The sequence below is a fragment of the Myotis daubentonii genome, chromosome 12 (assembly GCF_963259705.1).
Source record: "Myotis daubentonii chromosome 12, mMyoDau2.1, whole genome shotgun sequence".
NCBI classification, from domain to species: Eukaryota; Metazoa; Chordata; class Mammalia; order Chiroptera; family Vespertilionidae; genus Myotis; species Myotis daubentonii.
In genome coordinates this window covers 67,396,987-67,414,321 of record NC_081851.1, presented here as the reverse complement: position 1 = coordinate 67,414,321, position 17,335 = coordinate 67,396,987, and the positions used below count along the sequence as shown (strand labels likewise).

Genomic DNA, 17,335 nt, shown 5'->3' with positions numbered 1-17,335 from the left:
TCCAGGAGACCTGGGCACAGTGAGATGGAGGAGCTTTGCAGACCATGAGCTGGGAACATGTGCAAGGCTGTGGTAGCCTCTACAGCACGGGACCCAAAGAGCCCAAGGTGGGCAGCGGATGGTTTTCAGAGGCCCCAACCCCTGACCCTCTCCTCCTCCGCAGGAGAGCCCTTACCTCCACACCCTGAGGAATAGTCAGCTACTCCAAAACCAGGCTGAAGGCCCCAACGTGCTCCCCTGGGCCATGCCAGTGGCGGCAGGAGGTGGCCTTGCAGTTGGCGTCGGCGTGGTGATGGCTTGGAGAGCCATGAGAAGCCGCCAGAAGGAAAATCCTCCAATAAGCCTGGACACTGTGAGATTGTAGACCCACCAGCCGCATGGATGCTCATCCTAGAAGCCCCAGCCACACACTCTTCCCCAGCCCTCTACCTCAGCCACCACAGAGCGCACTTGCTTCCACACCTGGTGACGTAGGAAGCCAAAAGGACCTTCCTGACTTACTGAGCCCTGAGGCCAATGCTCCTGGAATTGGCAAATTTAAATGAAGGCCAAAGCCATTCTGTTCTTGGGTTAACCTGCTTGAAGCTCTTGCCTTCCATCTGTCATGTGATGCAGGTGTGGGAGCTAGAGCCTTTCCTGTCATCTCAGCCAGAGCTGCCCAAGTGATGGCCAACCCCAACCAGACCGACCCCTATCAGGCTCCAGCCAGCACTGGAGGAGCAGCTCCTCAGTCCCCAAACCCACTACTTAGAATGTGGGGAGGACGTTGGTCACCAGGTGCTGGCTAGAATTTGGGAGCTGCCTGGCCACCATCCATTACAGTCCAACACATACCTGCTGAGCACCAGTTTTGTACCCAGAACAACATAGAGCACTGTGGTACCTCCAAGGCTGTGAGGTTCCTGGCCAAGGAGACAAACTCCTTCAAGAGACAAGAAGCTCTGAGACAGTGCAACTCAGTGCTGCAGCGTTGATGGGTAAACGCATCCGATTGCTCTCAAGACTAGGAAGAGTTCCTTGGGAAAAGTTTCCTGAAAAAGGGCAATTTTGAAAATGCCATTTAAAAAAATTAAAGGATTGGGACATGAATACCTTACATATCCTCAACCTGGTTTACTCAAGGTTCTAAATTTCAGAATGATGTCCTCTTTCTACATTACCAGGTTGCTGAGAGAGAGCTGGAGAGTCTGACAACACAGGCCCCTACCAGGGCAAGCCCTGAGCTGGATGTCTTCCAAGATTACTCCTTTGATTTTGCACAAAAACCCAAGGAGGGGATGATGTAAAGTTTTGACTCTAGGAGTGGTAGTTGCACAGCATGGTGAATGCACTGAATGCTGCTGACTTCTTCCCTTTAAAATGGTTAATTGTAAGTCCTGTGAATTTCACCTCAATAAAAAGCAAACAAAATGAATCCGTTATCATCTGCATTCTAAGTATATCTCCATATATCTCCGATCACATAGCATGGGATGACAGAGAATGTGAGTTAGAACCTCAGTTACACCATCTGAATGTGTAGCCTATAGAGCACACCCCATCAGCAGCCTGAGCCCCAGCCTCTCAGATTCATCTATAAAAGTGGACTCAGCCAAAGCCGGTTTGGCTCAGTGGATAGAGCGTCGGCCTGCGGACTGAAAGGTCCCAGGTTCGATTCCGGTCAAGGGCATGTACCTGGGTTGCGGGCACATCCCCAGTAGGAGATGTGCAGGAGGCAGCTAATCGATGTTTCTCTCTCATCGATGTTTCTAACTCTCTATCTCTCTCCCTTCCTCTCTGTAAAAAATCAATAAAATGTATATTTTAAAAAAATAGTGGACTCAGAGAACCCATTTTGCCTGCCTCACAGCACTGCTGGGAAACAAGAAACGCCCGTAAAAATGCTCTAAAATACTGCACACCTGGAAATGAGTTCTTTTCTCCTCTGTGGGGAGTTGAGATAGTGTTCAGACTGCAGGGGAAGAGGAGAGGTCCGGAGACAGGTGTGGGAATGGAGCAATAATGGATGGATGAAGAATGCCTGCCTTCCTCTCGTGAAGGGTCATCATCTTATCACTTTTGCAAAACAGGTACAAAGAAAAATAATGCCAATAAGAGTTGACAGAGGGCTTACCCTATGATAGGCCGCATGGTGCACATAAATTAAAATTTCTACATCCCTATTGTCATCTCCTTTTTACAGAGAAGACAACCAAGACTCAGAGGAGAGGTAACTGGCCCCGAGTTATACTTTCATTACATAATGGGACATTCATCGAAATGGAAACTAGTATCCAGGGAAGGGGAAAATCCCAAAGCATAAAACAGACGATTCCAGCAGTGAATTGGGCCAAATTGCAGATAAACATGGTACAAAATAAAAGTCTATAAAAAAAAGAGGACAATGTCTTCACAAGGCTAGGATGGCACCATGAGTTCCTCTGTTTCGATTGGTCTAAAGAACTCGGTCATCTCTAGTTAAAAGCTATTATTTTAAAAATTAATGGAAGGGACTACCATTTATTTTACTAGAATATATGTGGAGTTTCAACAGCAGGCAAATCTTTTAATTAGAAAAAAAATGAAGATAGAATCCCTGTGAGAATCAGTAGACAAAACAAATGGCAAGGTTAGACCCACATGTTACGTAACAGTCTTATAACAGGATTGAAGACAAACTATACATTTGCTTAGAAAGATTAAAGACGAGGAATTTAAAACACGAGACAAGAATAAGGCATTATTTTTCCCCAAAAAAAGGGCAGATTTATGAAAGAACTAAGAATCAAATAGAACTTCTAAAAATCAAATACATTGGTATTAAAGAAAATTAAACTTCGGGAGATATAACAGAGTAAGTATTTAGTGAAGCAGTATTTCCTGTGTATTTACTGTACACCAGGCATTGTTTTTAGCGGTAAGTCTGCATTACTCATCGATTCCCACAAAGCCCAGGGAGGTACACCCTACTATTAGCTCAATCTTACAGACAGGGAAACTAAAGCAGATTCTGGGTCTTTTCAGTCTTTTTGTAAGAACTGAGATAAAAACAACAGTTTAAAGGATGGGTATTCAGTACTTAACTTCCTTCCCACATCAGTGGTTATTGAAGGGGCTTTGTAAAACAACCATAATAATGAAACAATATTTGGCACCTTACAGTTTTACAAAGCATTTCAGTATATTCTCATTTGATCCTCACCACAAACTTGGAAACAAAGGACAGTGTTGTTAAGAAAAAAACATCCAAAACTTGGAAAGACAGGAAAGTGACCACTTGCCCTGTAGTGTCCTTGTTCCACAAGCTCATCTAAGAGATATTTAGTTATCTAGAATATACTGTTAGACTTTGCTGTTTACTATTTGATTAGAACTCAGACATGTTGACCAGTGGATTTCTGACTAGTGGGAAAGATAACCTCAAGATTAGTTGTATCAGTTACAGTTAATGTCCTATGGGACATTCACCAGTTCTGTGTCCATAAGCAGCATTATTTCAGCATTCCTTTGACCAACTACCTGCAAATCTCCACTCCTCAGATTCTTCTTTGAACCAAACTTCACCATCTTAATCATTCCCTCATTAATTACTGAGTTAAAAAGTCTCTGACATGTGTTCTTCCTGTATTATATGAGAGTCATGCTTTTAACTTTTTAAAAATTAAGAAAATGATTTTTTAAATTATTTTTAAAATAACAAGAGAACATATCTTTTAAAACTTCAAGAAAATTTTTTTAAATCTCAGGATATATATATTTTTTTAACAGGTAAAATTGAAGTAGGAACCAACCATCCCGTAATTCTATTCCCAGGTAATAGTTCTCAAAGAAACATTTGCAAATATGTCTCTCTAGGGAGGTGGGTGCCAGCATATTCATGGCTATGTTCATAAAATCACAAAAGCTAGAAATGATGAAATCAATGTCCATCATGAGTGGATTGGGAAATACCTTAGGGTATATTAACACACCGACGCATCAGTGAAAAATGAATCACTACAGTTTCATTTATCAACTTGGGTGAATCTTACATCTAATGTTAAAAGAAGAAGGTTTGACAAAGGATTCATGAAGTCTGATTCCATTTTAAAAAGGAGCTAAAAAACAAAAAAATAAAAATAAAAAAAAATTTTAAAAAGAGGGGAAAAAAAAGGAGCTAGATAGTGAAGGCAGTAAAGGAAATCAATGTGACAATTACCATAAAAATCAGTAAAGCTAGACCTTTGAGAGAGGGAGGGCACTGCATTTGAGAGGGGGTGTGCGGAGGGCTCCTAAGATACCAGCATTGCTATTTCTAACATGGATGTTGGATTCACAAGATCTTGCTTGGTAACTTCCTTTAAGTTGATGCATATATATTTTAGGCTTTTCCTATACATATATCTCATCCTATTTTTAAAGTTCAAAGAATGAAGGAAGATGGTTTATACAAGAGCCAAGCTAAATTAGGTTGTTTATTTATTGAGTGGCCAGTTGCAAGGGGCTCTTCGAGGCCCTGAAGCCAGAGGACATCCCCAGGAAAATCCCCACTTCCCTGGCCCTGATAGAAAAGCTGTTCTCATACAAATCTTTGTAAGTGTTCATTACAAAGCCACCAAAGTGAAGTAAATATGAGTCAAAGTTGACCTGGGCAAGGAGACAGAGACACACTCTTCAGGGCAGGCCCCGAATCCAGCTGGCTCCGGACCCAGCGTCCTGGGAGCTGGCCAGGTGAGGCCCCACTCCTTAGCAACAAGGAACTTGCAAGCAGCAGCAAGAGCTCACTGGGCTTCCGCTGAAGCAGGCCACGGAAGGGTGCACCCCCTGGATCTCTGTGTGAAGGTCAGAAGACTTGTCGCTGTAAGCGTGCTTCCACTGTCCTGGCAGCTGACACTGTGTGTCCTCCCAGAGAGGCCCAGAGTCCATCCCTCTTGGCCCTGGTGCAGCCTCCAGCCGCAAGCATCTGCCATCAGCTTTCACACGGTGCTGGGGGAGCAGAAGAAGGAGTGGGGGAGGCAAGAGGGAGGAGGGGAAATGGAGGCTGCCCTAAATATAGTCCACGTGGACACGTTCGGGATTTGAATTTCGTTATTTGTGATCAATTAAAGTCTCAGGCACCACCAGGTGCCGCGCTTGGAGAATCCACACTGACCAGGGAGCTGGGGATCAGAAAGGAGCAAAAAGGGATCCTCATCTTGAATGACCCTATTCCTTCAACTGGAATGAAACAGGGATGATGTCTACCTTAAAAGGCTGTTAGCGCATTAAATGGGAAAATGTTTGAACGGGGTCTGTCGGAGGAGATGGGAGCTGTAATGATTGGAACCTCCTGTTGTGCAGCCCGGGCTGAGAGTGTGTCCAGGAGTCCTGCCCCCCGGCCCTGCAGTGCATGCCTACGCTGGTTCTCCAGCCATTCTCAACCTGAGCCTGGAGTAAGACTATTGGCCTTTTAGCAAAGGCTCAGCCTCACACTAGTACCTAAGAGGAGACCCCTCCCTTGGTCCCAGCCTCAGAGGTGACCAGGGCGGTGACAGGACGTGCCTCTGACTGCTCCCTTCTGAGCATTATTCAATTCAACTCTGAATTGTCTGTCTTTACTGATATCCCAAAGGCTATGGAAAAGGCTGATGGAGCAGCCGCCTCTCCAGCGCTGTTTTCTCGGGTGGGCCCTGAACACAGGGAACATTTCAAGGCCCAGGACACGAGGGCAAGCTTTCACTACCTGACCCCCAAATCAGCTGGAAGGCGGCTGCTTTCTCTGTCCACTCTGCCAGGGGGCTGTAACAGAGCGGAGTCTGGCTTTAAGTGTATTTCTAAACCTGATTTCAAAGGCGGAAATGGGCCTGGGTCCACAATTGTAGTTGGAATAAGTTCCCCAAGCCCGCCCTCCCCAGGACTACCCCAGCCTGGCCTGGACACAGGACCGGCTCTCCCATTTGCGGGGTCCAGTGCAAAATTAAAATACAGGACCCTTTGCTGAAAAGTTATTAAGAATTTTAAGACAGTGACAGAGAGCAGTAACCATGCGTAGGGCCCGTGTGAGCCCCTCACAGGACACACCCACGAAGCTGGCCGCCTAGCCAGTGGTCAGCAAACTCATTAGTTAACAGAGCCAAACAGTACAACGATTGAAATTTCTTTTGAGAGCCAAATTTTTTAAACTTAAACTATATAGGTAGGTACATTATTATTAACTTAATTAGGGTGCTCCTAAGGCTTAGGAAGAGCCACACTCAAGAGGCCAAAGAGCCGCATGTGGCTTGCGAGCCGCAGTTTGCCGACCACTGGTAGACCATTTAGTACTCTGGACTCTCCAGAGCTAAGTGACCAAACCCATGTCCCTTTCTGCGGGGAGAGGAAAGGAGTGGACCAAGGGGGTCAACCACCCCCCTACTCCCCCCAGAGGAAGGTGCCCTGTGGCGGAGCCTCGAAGGCCATGCCCAAAGGGAGGTCTGCAGGGCAGCTTTGTTTTTTTCCACTTATTGGAAAAATAGCTCAGAGCGTATCTCCTCTGACCAGTAGATAATGTCATTATGTGTGGAGGTTCGATTTCAACCTTTCTTCTCCGCTTCTATTTCTGTAATGCATTTTTCCCAGCAGGAGACGTGATCAGGATCTCTGAGGGTCTAAAGTCCCCTGGAGACAAGGAAACATGAGCAGTTTCCAGAGCTGCTCCCAGGGCAGCCCACCTTCTAGAAGGAGGCACAGGTGCCTGTGAAACAGCACAGGCGATGGTTCATGTCTCATCCCACAAGGCTGCTGTGAGAATGCGGGAGCGCCTGGGTGTGCAGCCCAGAGCACCGCCTGGCAGAGTGGACACTCAATACATTTAGCGACTATTGATGTTATCCAGACAAGCAATCAAATGAAATAAGAAAACCAAGGAGCCTTTTGTTACTCAGCCAAATGCTTACTTATTTATTCAGTCTTTCTCCGCCCTTCGCCCCCCCTCCCCCCGTCCCCCCCGCCCGCTGAGTTTATATTTAGGTTGTTTCTATAACGGAACATTTTGATCAATAGGTATCTTCATTCATTCAGTCCCTCAGTCAGCCAATCAGCCCACGGAGCTGAGCCTCATTACCACGTGTCCTGTGTAAGCCACCAGGAAACATCGCTGGGGGGCACAGGTCACCCCAAAGGTTTTACAGTCTGCCGTGGCGCTCGCCATGCTTTTTTGATTATGCACCCATATCAGCAAATAGCTTTAGCATGTAGAGCCCAACATAGAGATATTTACTTATAAATTATATATATACAACTGTACCAATATATAAACCACAAAACACTACAAAAATAGAAGCTGTTAAAGAACCAAATAAGGCTGAAATGAAGTTTTGCTCTTGTTAAAATAGTAATAATATTTGAGGGGGAAGAGCGTTTTTATTGAATGTGTTTCACTGCCATTTAAAATCTTGATTTAAAGCTTTGTAACATAAGGATTCTGGTTTCATATTAATTTTGTTTGCACACTTGCTTTCAAAAGTTGTCATAGTTAAAAAAAAAAAAAAAGATTCCTTGCAAACATGGGTAGCTCCAAACAGAAGATACCTTGTTGGTTGTGTTAACTAAATCATGACTGTCATTCAGTTATACAAAGATTTCTGTTGAACACTAATAAAAGGCCCTTCTCCCTGGTTTCAATCTTTATTTTTTATTTTTTAGCAAACTCATTGGAAGATGTCCCATTTTGCACAAATGGGTTCAAACCCCACTGACACTCTTCCTTTTGAGATTTTAAAAACAGGTTTTAAAATTTACTTCTTAGGGTTTTCTTTTTACTTACAGATATGAGAGTTTTTACAGAATCACAGAACAGTGGCAACATTCCAAAGCATCTGTTTTCAACATCAATTCCCTCCCTAACCTTTGTTTTTAAGAAGCACCATTGAACATTTCTCTATACAACTTAGTTTCAAAAAGCAATTACTTCTTTTCCACGGAGTGAGGTTTTGTTTGTTTTTTCTCTCTAATATTTACTAGGTGACATAACACTGAAAACCAGCTGTCATACTAGAAAGGGTCAGCAAGTTTGAAACTGTTGTCTATTGATAAAAATGCGTAATTCATCCTCAAGCTTAATGGCTGTTACAAGCACGTTGCTTGTATCTCATTACAAAAATGTTGTAAGGATTCCATTATACTCAGAAGTCTTGTTTTTGTAACAATTACTGCGTTGATATCTTGTGGTATTTTGTGCACTCCTGGCTTTGAAGCAATAGCTCACCAACAAATGAAAGAATTTCATTGACGGTGCTAGGTTTGTATTCTTACCAAGGAATCTTTTTATTTGAATCCTCAATTGGTGAGTACACTTCCACAGTTTTTGCAAAGAATTAGTTTTATTAAAGAACTTTCTGTTGAAACTATATCTTCACTGGTACATTTTTCTTTTAATGGTACACATTCACACAGCCACTGTATGTATATTTCATACCTGAAACAATCCAACCGATACCATAGGCTAAAACATGCTGGGGTTTTTATCTATATTATAACCAGATGCCCGATGCTACATAATGTGTTCTAACCCATAGTAATGTTTTCTCTGCATCTTCCAACAGTGTGTACAAACAAGTAAGTACCTATTCTTTTTTATATTGTATGATTTCCCTGGTTTTATTTTAGTCATCGTGGTATGTGATTCTTTGCCTCTGCTACTAAGACAATTTTAAAAAGATAGAAAAGGCCTTTGAACACGTATCATTAAGTTTAGAGAATTTTGTGGGGTGATGATTTCAGAACCCTGTGGTTTCAAACATTGCTTTTAAAGAGCATGGTGGTTTGTGGACACATAACAAATGTCTTGCTAATCCATATAAGTTCATATCATTACCTTATATCTGGATGCAACATACGCCCTTAGGGAGGGGCTTATTATTACTAGGGAGAGGGCTATGTAAATCCATATTCAATACAGACTTCTTGATAATGTCAATGTTTGTCTTCTTGTCAGGCCTGACTAGATCATCATTGTTTTTATTTCATGATGTGGCTATGAAGAGCCCAACTGTCAGAGAACTGTCAGCGCTGCCATTTTCCTTGTTGCTCTGCCTGACCTCTGTCAGGCCGATTTCAGTTCCGGTTCTATTACTTGCTAACTCTATGACCTTGGAGGACAGTCATCTCAACACGTTGAAAGTAAATGATTGAGCGAAGGGCCACTTCCAACCCCTCTGTGTCGGGTCCACCCTGCCACTCTTGGGAATGTGGCATGTGACACTTGAGTGAGAGTGCCAGGGTCAAGCCACAGATTTTTTAAAATTGATTATTAGAGAGAAAGGAAGGGAGAGGGAAAGAGAGAAACATCGATGTGAAAGCCGTACATGGATGGGATGCCCCCTACCAGGATCAAGCCTGCAATCTGGGCATGTGCCCCAACTGACTGGGAATCAAACCAGCAACCTTTTGGTGTACAAGACAGTGCCCAACCAACTGAACCACACTGGCCAGGGCCCAGCACATTCTTGATGAGGAAAAAGACAGGGCCCGGGTGTGGGAAGCAGAAGGTGGCCCGGGTACGGCTCTCGGCCCAGCTGAGGGAGAGTTGGACTGAGTTTCCCAAACTGTGCTCTAGGAGATGTTACTATGTGTGCCAAGGCAAAAAAAAAAAGAAAGAGTGGAATGGGGAGGGCGGGAGGGAGGGCTCAAAAAGTTTGGAAAACTTTGCTTTCAATAGCTCGCACCTGGAAATTAACATGGCATATTTGCATCTTAAAGGAGCTGACAGCCTCTGAAATAAAGGAACCTGTTTCACTCCGTCTGATCTGCTATCTCCCATCTTTGTTGAACACACGGCATCCTTCCTGCCACACTCAGAAGCAAGGTACGGAACAGTGTTGTGAAGAATGCCAGCTTGGGACACACAGCTGTGCAAAGCGCGTCTGCCAGGGACTCCCTTGCTCTTCCCCTGCGGGCTCTCCCCCTGCTTGACGTCCCCCGTGGACTCAGACCAACCTGAACACTTCCACCTACTTCAGTCTTGGACAGGACCCGAGTTAGTGACAGGCTCCATGCTTGGTGTTCTTGGTATCTTGCCTGGACACTTTTTTCTGCCCAGATTGTTCGTTGCCAGACTTGAATCCTTAACAATTCTCCTCCAGAATTCAGGGTCTGGGTTCTTAAAATCAGACCCTGGACCTGACCGGTTGTCTCCTGCCCCCCTGGCTCTTCCAGGCCTGCCAGGGCCGGGGAGCACACACCTGCCCGGTGCTCCCCACATCGCTGTGTCTGGGCGTGACCTTGGGCCTGCTGGTTTCTGGTACCTGTGCCCTTCCCTCTAGAAGCATTCCTGCCCCTCCCCTGGGTGTTCCATGTCCTGTCCTCACTGGGATGCCAACTCGGCTCTCAGAGCACTTTGTTGGTTAATCTTCAGATGTTTTTCCAAAGAGTTGCAATTTGGGGAAATAAGAAATGACCGTCGCTGGCAATAAATCTGCCAGGGCTCGGACAGAGTGCACCTGAAATCCCTACGGGATGGTGACCTGCGTGTCCAAGGCAGGGGACCATCGCAGCATGTGCATGTGACCAAAAGAAGAATAGAATTGGGGGCAGCCAGTTTGCTTTCTGGACCTAGATCTGTGACCTTGAGCAAGTCCCCCGGCCGCTTTGAACCTCAGTTTTCCCGTCTACAAAATAAGAATAATAACACCTGACCTGTCGACCTTATTAGGAGGCATAAGATGAAATAAAATTCTGTGGACTCTTTGAAAGTGTGCATTGCTATAACAATGTAAGGCATTATTATCTGTATTTTATGGCTTAGCGTCTTTCTGCCCACATCACAGGCTCAGGATGGGGGCAGGGTGAGGGGGGTTGTTGTTGACTTTTAAAAGCAAATAATTATCTTTCAAAGGTTGACTCTACACACTTAAGTTACGAAGTGACAGTGAATCACTGACCACTTCCCCCATCCACCCCACTGAATTGAGAGTTGGAGTGAAGTGACCCATTCAACCTGCTGTGTTGGCACAGAGCACAACCATAACCCAATGGGCTTGGCCGCTGGGCCCAGGGAGATCTGAGTTCCCGCCCTCTCTGGGTATAAACACTGTGCCTAGGGTCGGATGACTCTGCACCTCTCCACAGAGCAGGTCCTCCCTGCCAGGGTGAGACCCACAGGCCTAATGCTGGGACTGGAGGATCAAAGGAAACACTGAGCAGTGGGGACAATACTTGCTCTGGAATCAGGTGACATTTAGTCCCGGCCATGCCACTGACTATCACTGAGACCTCAGACACGGAACTTAATTTCTCTGTCCCCTATCCTTCTAAATGGAGAAAGGGTGCTTAAACCCCAGGTTGATGTGACAACACTGTATGGGTGTGAGCTAGAGGCAGAGGAGGTAGAGATGATGGAGCAGCAGAAGTGAGAGAGGTGGCAGTAATTGGGGTGGAGATGGGGGTGATGGCAGGAGGTGATGGTAGCTGAATAGGGCTGGATTGGATTCCATAGAAGAGTATTTGGGTCTGTCCAAAATCACCAGAAACAATATTCAAGTTAAAAAGAGAACCTTGAACCTCAAAGGGCTTAGCCAGCCGTGGGCAAACTACGGCCCGCGGGCCGGATCAGCCCGTTTAAAATGAATAAAACTTAAAAAAAAAAAAGACCGTACCCTTTTATGTAATGATGTTTACTTTGAATTTATATTAGTTCACACAAACACTCCATCCATGCTTTTGTTCCGGCCCTCCGGTCCAGTTTAAGAACCCATTGTGGCCCTCGAGTCAAAAAGTTTGCTCACCCCTGGCTTAGACCATAGCAAAGACCCCTAAGAGAACATTCCTTGGCCTCACCTGCCCATGGGATCCTAGTGACCACCTTCCTGGCATCTCAGAAGGCTTTGGTCACAGGGGTGCTCAGTGAGGCTGCAGGACACAAGCCTCTCTGTGTGGGGATGTCCCAGGTGCCAGCAGAGGGAGGAGCAGAAATGCTTGCTTTCTCTCTCTGTCTGGTCCTGGGTCACTGGACGACAGAGCTCAGCAGGTTGCAGACAAGGCTGGGAGTGAAATGCGTTTCAGTTCCATCCTGCAAGCTTCCACTCTCTGGTGAAGTGGCCATCAGGCTTTCTAAGAACCGCTCAGTGAGGACGCATTACTTCTGACCTTGGAGGGATGCAGGGTCAAGTAGATGATGGCTGGCCAGCTCTTGGGCAAGATGAAGATCCTGCTGCTCAGAGTGGCCCGAGGCTCAGTGTCCTCTGGGAGCTTTTAGAAGTGCAGAGCTTCAGGGTCCACCCCAGATCTATGAGTCAGAATCAGCATTTTACATCCTAGCAAGATTCCCGGGAGATTACTATGCACCGTGTGTGTGCATGTGTGTGCGTGTGTGTGTGTGTGTGTGTGTGTGTGTCCATTCCTTCTGGAGGCTCTAAAGCAGTGGTTCTCAACCTGTGGGTCGCGATCCCTTTGGGGGTCGCACGACCCTTTCACAGGGGTCACCTAAGACCATCGGAAAACACATATATAATTACATATTGTTTTTGTGATTAATCACTATGCTTTCATTATGTTCAATTTGTAACAATGAAAATACATCCTGCATATCAGATATTTACATTACGATTCATAACAGTAGCAAAATTACAGTTATGAAGTAGCAACGAAAATAATTTTATGGTTGGGGGTCACCACAACATGAGGAACTGTATTAAAGGGTCGCGGCATTAGGAAGGTTGAGAACCACTGCTCTAAAGGGAGAATCCAGTTCCTGACCTTCTCCAACTGGTGGAAGTCACCTGTATTCCTTGGCTCTAGGCCTCTTGCTCCCTCTTCAAAGACAGCAGCACAACTTTTAAAATAAATTTAAGAGGCACTAGTGTAGTGAGCCATGTCTGGGCTAACAGTCGCCTGGTGCTGTTTTTCACAGTATTACATTAAGTATTCATCCCTCTTCATTCAACAGACATTACTAAGCACCTAGACCAGGGGTGGGCAAACTTTTTGACTCGAGGGCCACAATGGGTTCTTAAACTGGACCGGAGGGCCGGAACAAAAGCATGGATGGAGTGTTTGTGTGAACTAATATAAATGCAAAGTAAACATCATTACATAAAAGGGTACGGTCTTTTTTTTTTTAGTTTTATTCATTCAAACGGGCCAGATTCGGGCCGTAGTTTGCCCACGGCTGACCTAGACCCTGGAGATCAGGCAGTAAATAATACCGGTCCTGTTTAGGTCCAGAAAGAGCTTACAGGGATGTCTTGCAAAGGAATGGGAAAGGCCATGTTCATGGCCAGCCTTCCTGGGCAGATGCCTCCCTGGCTGCATTTGGGGAGTTGCCCATGGCCCTGGACATTACCTGTGACTCCTTGCCCCTGCAGGCACCTCACCTTGCTGTTGACAGCGGAGTTCAGTGAGCTGTTCGGCTGCAGGTGCTTGCAATCGGTACCTGGTGTACAGTAGGGACGTACTGTGCGTACACAGAACTGAATTGCTCAACTGTGGCGAATTGACACTCCTTTCTCCTGCCCATCTTCCTCCTCCCTCCTCATCTTTTTCCTCCTTCAGAATTGTCCCAAAGAGGCCTCCCTTATTCTCTCCTACCATTTTCTTTTCCCTAGGTCTTCTCAAAATTTCCATGTACATTTCAGCAGTCTGTAGCAAAAACAGCTGATAATCCAACAGCTTTCAAAAGTTACTCTTAAGCCAGGATGACATACACACATCACATAGCCCTGACCCACAGCACTTCGGAGCATCTACAGCTTTGTAACGTGACTCTCCCTTTTGAAGACTCTTGAGCTCAAAGGCATAGTTGGGGCAAGCCAATCCCCCGCCCACAGGCGCCAGGACGCTGGGAGCAGCCAGCCTCCAGAAGATTAAATGCAGCTGTAAAGCTCTGACGTGCCAGGTGGCCCCGAAGCTGAATGACATTTTGAAGGTTCGAAGGACCACCCCCCTCGTATGCTAATAGCACCAAACATGGCTCAAACTCTAGCGGGGAGACAGGGGAACACAGAGCAAGCAGAGTTGCTTGCAGTGATATAACCCAAATTCACTTCCCGGCTCCGAGGCAGGAATTCTAGAATTTCGCTCCGACAGAGGGGAAGAAAGCACAGGGTTGTTCCAACCTGGCAGCACAGAGCGGACAGCCTGTCCAAGCACCTGAGCCCACGCCCCACCCTGTTCTCCCCAACATGCCACCAGCCAGACTCCTTGTGCACAAGCAGTGCTGTGGCGAGGCCCAGGCCCCAACCTTCCCTGTCACTGCGATGGATATTGTGTAACTCCATGCCCGGAGGACTGAACTTGATCTCTAGGATAGAATATCCAGCATAGATTCTCTCTTACTAAACGGAAAGAAAATTGCCTCTGGCTTTCCAAGTGAAAGAAATATAGACCAAGTCCCTTCTCCCCAAGGCCCTGTTTACAACAGAGTTGACGTAGATAAGCTAATGGGTGTTTACTCAAAGCGCTTGGGTTTTCAAGTCATCTGTACAGTGTGTGGGCTGGGACGGGGGAGCGGGGAGGGGAGAGGAGAGGAAACCAGCGTTGACTCAGAGCCCGCTCCATGGTGAGGTAGTGCTGGGCCTCCTCCATCCTAGTGGCTGCAATAACACTTGTGAAAGCGGCACGACGAGGAAACGGAAGCTCAGCAAGATGAAGAGAAATAGCCAGATTCACAGAGCAAAACCAGAACTCAGAGCCCCATTGCCTGATTCCAAGGTGCTTCCCTCTACAGCCCGCTGTGTTCAGGAAGCCAGCAAAGCTCCAGAAACTTCCACCAGGACGGCAGGGGCAGGGCCATACGTGTGGAAAGGTAGACTTGTAATTAAAGCTCGGAAAATCCATGACATCCTTGGAAACTATCTAACCGATAACTCCCGTGGTTTCCTGGCAGTGGAATCGGGCTCCAGCATTGACAGTCCTGCCTCCTGCAGGCCCGGATGCCTTTCATCATCTGAAGCAAGTCCCGGCAGGTGTGCAGCCTCTCGCCCTTTCGGCCACGCATGTTGCAACAGACACCCAGGTATCCACCCGCCTCCCTGCAGGAGTTAGTCACCAGCCTCGTTCATAGAGCTGCTGTTTCTAGCCTGGAGCCCCTGGCTATTGGCTGGTCCTTGATATGAGGCCCTGCCCTTGCCCCACCCAGCTCCAAACCTGACAGACTTTCAGGTGGCTACCCACCTTTGCCAGAGACTCTCTTGCTCTGCCCCACACTTGGATCCCAGCAAACCCTCATCATTGTCAAACGCAGTCGCTGATGTGGACACAGAAAATTTTGGCCACCTCCCTCAGAATCCAACTCCACAAGTGGGTAGCCCCTCCTCCCCCCAGGACCTCTCTCCTCCCCACCTCCACTGCTCAGTTCCCAGCATGCGGTCCAGCTCAGCCTGCCTGAGCCAGGACTGTCCATAGGCACAGACCCGACAATGGTGCCGTGGCTGCGAGGACTACTACATTAGGTCAGGGGAGCCGTGGAGGATTTCACCACAGCACGGGACAATGAAAAGTTTCTCACCAATAACTTTCCATAAAGTGATGTATGGGTGTTTACCATGACGCCTCTAACTCAGCATGCCAGTCCCTGACCACATGTAATACTGATATCCCATCCATCTCCCCAACCCTGGAATGACAAAGCGTGGCGAGGTAGAGACGGGAAACGAAACCCAAAACACCAATTGGGTTGACAGTGCCTGCAGGAGGTGATGTCCCCACATCACCACGGCAAGGAGCTGGTGGAAGATGGGTAACGAGAAGTAGCGTGAAATGTGAAGAACTCCAATTGTTCATTGGTAGTGTTTGCTCACGCAAGGCAGCCATGAAGGGCAGTACCATGAAGGGCAGGAATCCAGAGCTCACGGGCAGCTGCCAGCCGAGAATCTTTGGCCTGGAAACAAGAGCACAAGAGAAAGCTGGCCGGGAAAGCTGGCCTCCCATTAGCCATTGGCACGCCCCACCAGGCCTGCCTGTCCCAGCTGGCTGCTCCAGCCTCCTCCTCAGTTTCCTTACCTGTTGCCCCTCATGGCCATGGCTCCTCCTCCTGGATGGGCCTCCTTCTCCCAGGAAACAGCATGTACTGGAAAAATGCCTTGGTGCCTCCTCAAAGCCAACACCCCAGACAGGCCAGGACACACCCTACCAGGCTCCCCACGACTCTCATTATGGCCCAGAGAGACCACACACTCTTGCTTACTACCCTTTTCAACTTTCACCTGGGTGAGCCTGCCAGACAAGTGTTCTCCAGAGCTGTTAGGGAATCCACCTAGCACAGTGGGCCTGGAGGGAGTCTAAGAATTTGCGTTTCTGACACAGAGATGTGATGCTGCGGGCCCAGGACCTCTGGAGAGCCAGGGTGCTAGTGATCGCCTGAGGGAGCTTTGAGTCAGTGTAAGGCCCAACCAGCGCTTCTCCATCCTACAAAATGTGCTGTCCCGAGTCCGAGACGGAACTAGACAGGAAAACACATACTCTCTCATCCAGTATAAGGTATTGTTCACCCTGGCCAGAGACTTGGCTCCAACAGTGTCCTTGAGTTCCTGTCTGGGGACAGTAGACAATTAAAGGAGACTTTTCTGGTACTTTAATAACACACCATGTGGGATGGGCCCCAAGACAAACTTCTTACTGAAATCTAGGCAGCTGCAGACTCTAGGTCCTTGGCCTCCCGTGTACTTACCAGGCTGGCAATTGCCAGGGGCCAGAGGGTCCAAGGGTCCGCCTGATGGGGCAGCACCGCGGGGAAAGGCATGGCCCTCAGGTTCCTCTTTGCTGCTTCCTCCTGAAACAGGACTCCAGGACTTCAGGACTTCATTTGTTTACAAAACAAGAGAATATGGGCTTCTTGCCCTGGGGGTGAGGCGATTCCGCAGTCTGCTCCCACCCCCCACTTTCTAGCAGAGAGAACCCTGGGCTTGGAGTGAAGGAACGCAGGCTCCAGCCTGCTCATGATTGTCTGTCGAGGGGAGAGGGGTGTCTGTCATGTTTAATTCAGAGGGTTACACAGATGGCATAAGGATGCTGTATGACATTATTGATTTTTATTACTATTGTGGTTATTTTTTCTAGAACAGCACTATACGCCAAGGCAGCTTCCCCCTGAGCTGGGACACTTTCCTGAGCCCCTCCCTCCTGTGTTTTTTCCGATGGTATCTGTTCATTCATTAGACACTTGCTGAGCCCCTTCTCCTTGCCAGCACTTCACCAAGGCCCAGCGTCTGAAAATGAAACTGGCAAGATTCTCGGCCTGAAAGAGCTGAGAGCTGGTGGGAGTGTGATAACAAGTGCAATCCCAGTCCAGGGGGACGTGCTGATAGGAGGGTGTGCAGAGGGCACGTGGAAGCCCAGGTGAGACCTGTAGCAGAGATGGCTAGTTTCTCCCTGATACCTATTCACTCTTCTTCCTTAGTAACAGAACTCCCGATTTTTAGTTTGA

At 47.2% G+C, this 17,335-nt stretch overlaps 1 protein-coding gene and 1 long non-coding RNA gene across 2 annotated transcripts in view; both read left to right on the top strand.

Annotated features, from left to right (window-relative positions):
* Positions 1-1,421, top strand: part of PLB1 (phospholipase B1) — a 119,616-nt gene extending 118,195 nt beyond the window's left edge. The window contains exon 58 of the mRNA XM_059660227.1: positions 164-1,421. Coding sequence (XP_059516210.1) covers positions 164-364 — 201 coding nt within the window. The 3' untranslated portion in view covers positions 365-1,421. The remainder of the gene's footprint in view (positions 1-163) is intronic.
* A 395-nt stretch (positions 1,422-1,816) lies between these two features.
* On the top strand, positions 1,817-11,210 carry LOC132213508 (uncharacterized). The gene is made up of 3 exons (XR_009448017.1): positions 1,817-2,069; positions 9,676-9,781; positions 10,811-11,210. It is a non-coding gene; the product is annotated as an uncharacterized LOC132213508 (long non-coding RNA).
* The last annotated feature ends 6,125 nt before the right edge of the window (positions 11,211-17,335 follow it).